Here is a 4,210-nt window from a genome sequence, read left to right on the forward strand (position 1 = left end):
TCTGCTGACATCACACAGATCAGTCCAGTCACTGCATCATCCAGACTCTGGGAGTCTGGATCCACCAGCTGCCTGGACTGATGGCCGTCTCAGCCTCTCAGCTAGCAGATGAGATGCTGAGACAGCCGCTCCCTGCCCCTCCACAACTCAGCTCTCCAGTGAGCATGGAGGAACAGAGAGGAGAGCTGCTGATTGACAGTCAGCAGCTCTCTGCTCAGGGATCTCTGAGAATCGAGCCATTGGGCAAATGCAGCATTGTACCCATGCTGCATTCACCTAGGTAAGAATAATTGGGGAAAAAAACAAAACCCATACTTCTCTTTTAAAAACATTAAAAACACCAAGATCAGTGTTTTTGAATGCATTTGATTTTCAAAAACTGGCACCGATGGGTTCTGAATAAACCGGAAGTGATGTCATATCATAGTTTCATAGTTACATAGTAGGTAAGGTTAAATAAAGACAATAGTCCATCCAGTTCAACCTGTGTTGGTGCACGTCTGTCAGTGTCTATAATTTCCCATATCACTGTATGTTGTGCTCTTTTAGATGCACATCCAAGAGTTTCTTAAAAATATCCATACTCCCCACCGCCACCACCAATTGTGGAGGAGATTTCCACATCCTTATTGCCCTGACGGTGAAAAAACCCCTACGCAGTTTAAGGTTAAACCGGTTCTCCTACAATCTCATTGTGTGGCCCCGTGTCCTCTTACACTCCTGGCGACTGAATCGTTTTTTCCTATGCTGTGATCGCCAATGAGGTATTTGTAAATCAATATCTAAAAAAACTAAAGACCTTCCTTTTCTAAGAGCTGGCAACAGAGAACGCATTCTAGCGCCTTGAGGCAATTCAGTTCCCATTTGCAGCGCTCTACAAATCCTTCATTCATTCATTCATCATGTCCCCGCTCAAGCGTCATTTCTCCAGTGAGAATAAATTAAGTGTTTGCAGTCGTTCCTCGTAATTGAGATCTTCCAGTCCCCTTATTAGATTTGTTGCTCTTCTTTGGACTTGAGTTCCAGCACATCCCTTCAGAGGACTGGTGCCCAGAACTGGACAGAATACTCCAGATGTGACCGGACCAGGATTTTATAAAGTGGCAGGATTATAGCTTTATCCCTGGCATATATCCCCTTTTTTATGCATGCTAATATTCTACTGTACCAGCTTTGGTAGCTGCAGCTTGACATTGCATGATATTGCTCAATCTATCATCTACTAGGACCCCCAGATCTTTCCCTGTCCTTGATTCCCCCAGAGGTTCTCCCCCTAGTGAGTAGTTTGCATTTATATTTTTTGCCCCCAAGTGCATTATCTTACATTTTTCCACATTAGACCTCATTTGCCATGTATTTGACCGCTCCATTATTTTGTTCAGGTCTTTCTGTAAAATTTCTATATCCTGATGTGAAGTTATTGCCCTGCTTAATTTTGTGTCATCTGCAAAAACTGAGATTGAGCTATTTATTCCATTCTCTATATCATTTATGAATAAATTGAATAGAATTGGTCCCAAGACTGAACCTTGGGGTGCCCCACTCACCACTCCAGATCAGTCTGAGTACACGTTATTTATCACTTCCGGTTTAATATCATGAACAGCCGATCAAAGTCAATCACAGCTTTGCTCGGCTGTCCGGCCAGCCGGTGAATGCACCAGCTGGCCACTCAGGTCTCCTGTTGGGACGGGAGAGCACGAAAGAGCCGCAGAAGGTGGCGGTAGGGGGTGTGTCCCCTCCCTCTGCTTGTTAATAGCAGCCGAGTGGCTGGTGAGCAACTCCACTTGCTATTAAAAGAGAGCCGACCACTGGCTCTGATTAACAATACCGGGGCGATGCCTGCAGCTGCAGACATCATCTCAGTATAACCACCGAAAGTCCAGTGACGTACCGGTATATCGCTTGACAAGCAGTGGTTAAGCAGGCCATACATGGATTGAAATTCATCCAGTTAAGCAGGGACTGGCAGAATTTTGGTCCAGGCAGTGACAGGGTGGTTGTACAGAAGTGGATTTACTGATCAACTTCTGTACAACCAGATTGTTTGTTTTTTCCTGATCATTCAGGGCCTCCGACTATAGCATTCTGTTGGTGGGAAGGTCTCCCCTCTGTCAGAATACAACATCTCAGCAAGAGGGGGGGTTCCCATCCACATTTGAATGTGTAGATGGAGCAAACAGGTCATTTTTTTTTGTTCAAACAAAAAAATGAATAATGTATGGCCTGCCTGGCATGTGCTATGCCATGCCTTAACATGCACACGCTCTTTATCGATTACATTCCTAATGTGCTGCCAACATATCAAACTGCAATGAAAACCAGACCTGAGTCTCTGACTCTCTTTTTCTGATGTGTGATATAAAAATTAAATCTGTATTACAGAAAACTATATTTAAATGTTATATATTTCTTGTTCACGCAGGCCACACATAAAGGCAATGTCAACACATTCTTCTTTTTGGGATTCAATAGCATGGATGTATATAATATACTACTCTTCACCTTGGTCCTTATTATATACATTGTGACAATATGTGGAAACCTTTTGATCATCATGTTGGTATATTATAGCAAGACCCTTCATTCTCCCATGTACTTCTTCCTTACCCAACTCTCTATATCTGACATCATGCTGACCACAGATATTGCTCCTAACATATTAAATATTGCTCTACATGAGAGGACCTCCATATCTTTTCCTGGCTGCATCACTCAATATTATTTTTTTGGTTCAATTGAAACATTTGAGTGTTTCCTTCTGACAGTGATGTCCTATGACCGCTATCTAGCCATCTGCTCTCCTCTGCATTATGTCTCCATTATGAACCATGCACTTTGTATCAAATCAGTTCTTGCATCCTGGCTGCTGAGTTGTTCTATAGCATTCATTTTAACTGTTGGCATTTGTCAACTTGAATTCTGTGGGCCAAATACTATTGACCATTTCTACTGTGACTTCAATCCTCTGGTGGAACTTTCTTGTTCAGACACATCCACAGTTCAAATGGAATTGACCATATTGTGTTTTCCTGTTATCGTCTTGCCATTCATTGTGATAGTAGTTTCATATACTTACATTGTTTTAACTATGTTAAAGATACCATCTTTTTCAGGAAAACTGAAACCCTTTTCCACTTGTAGCTCCCACCTTATAGTTGTGTTCATATTTTATGGAACCCTAATTGCCATGTATGTGCTTCCAAATGAAGGGCAATCACAAATGATCAAAAAGATCATGTCAATGTTGTACACTGTTTTTACCCCCTTTTTGAACCCCTTTATATACAGTTTGAGGAATAAAGATATCAAGGATGCTTTGAGAAATGCTTTATATACCCAAATGATGTATTATTTAAAGCCTTTGGTGAAAATCAGGTAGTTAAAATAATAGAGAGAAGATACACCTTAAGTAGAACTAAAGACAAAACTTTTCTTTTTCATTGATAGCATAAGGGAAGGTTATTACCTATACAGTTGTTGGGTTTTTTTGCCTTCTGTGTCATATTGGGGGAGATTACTCTTCATGACCTGTCCCATAGAGAAGACAGAAACTGAGAGGCAATCCTTCTAAAGTGAGGCAATTCCTTGTTCTCACCAGTGTCACCAGAGCTAATGTTCCCATTGGAAGATTCCCCATGTATTACTGTTCTGGTGACAAGCCAACATATGGGGTTTTCTTTCACTCTCAGTGATAATGATAAATAAAAATAGAGAGGGGGGGTCTCCCTAGCCAGGGTACAGACAGCAAAAAAGAAAAAACTCACAAGTTTTGCCTTTAGTTATACTTTAACTACTTGCTTACTGGGCACTTATTCCCCTTATACTTCCTGCCCAGGCCCATTTTCAGCTGTCACCCTTTAAATGACAATTGAGCAGTCATGAAACACTGTACTCAAATGACATTTTTATAATTTTTTTTCACACAAATAGAGCTGTCTTTTGGTGGTATTTAATCACCACTGGGTTTTTTTATTTTTTGCTAAAGAAACAAAAGAAGACCGAAAATTTTGAAAAAAACAAACATTTTTTATAGTTTGTTATAAAATTTAGCAAACAGGTAATTTTTCTCCTATAATGATGTGCGCTGATGAGGTGGAACTGATGAAGTGGGCACCAATGAGGAGTTTCCTAGTTTGTTATAAAATGTTGCAAACAGGAAATTTTTCTCCTTCACTGATGTGCGCTAATGAGGCTGCACTAATGGGCA

General features: G+C 40.9%; 1 protein-coding gene across 1 annotated transcript; it reads left to right on the forward strand.

The window, feature by feature from the left end:
* Positions 1 to 2,467: 2,467 nt before the first annotated feature.
* On the forward strand, positions 2,468 to 3,382 carry LOC141134269 (olfactory receptor 1468-like). Its single transcript, XM_073623847.1, has one exon. The coding sequence runs from the start codon at positions 2,477 to 2,479 to the stop codon at positions 3,380 to 3,382; it is 906 nt and encodes a 301-aa protein (XP_073479948.1). The 5' UTR covers positions 2,468 to 2,476.
* The last annotated feature ends 828 nt before the right edge of the window (positions 3,383 to 4,210 follow it).

Source organism: Aquarana catesbeiana, linkage group LG03, assembly GCF_042186555.1.
Source record: "Aquarana catesbeiana isolate 2022-GZ linkage group LG03, ASM4218655v1, whole genome shotgun sequence".
Lineage (NCBI taxonomy): Eukaryota > Metazoa > Chordata > Amphibia > Anura > Ranidae > Aquarana > Aquarana catesbeiana.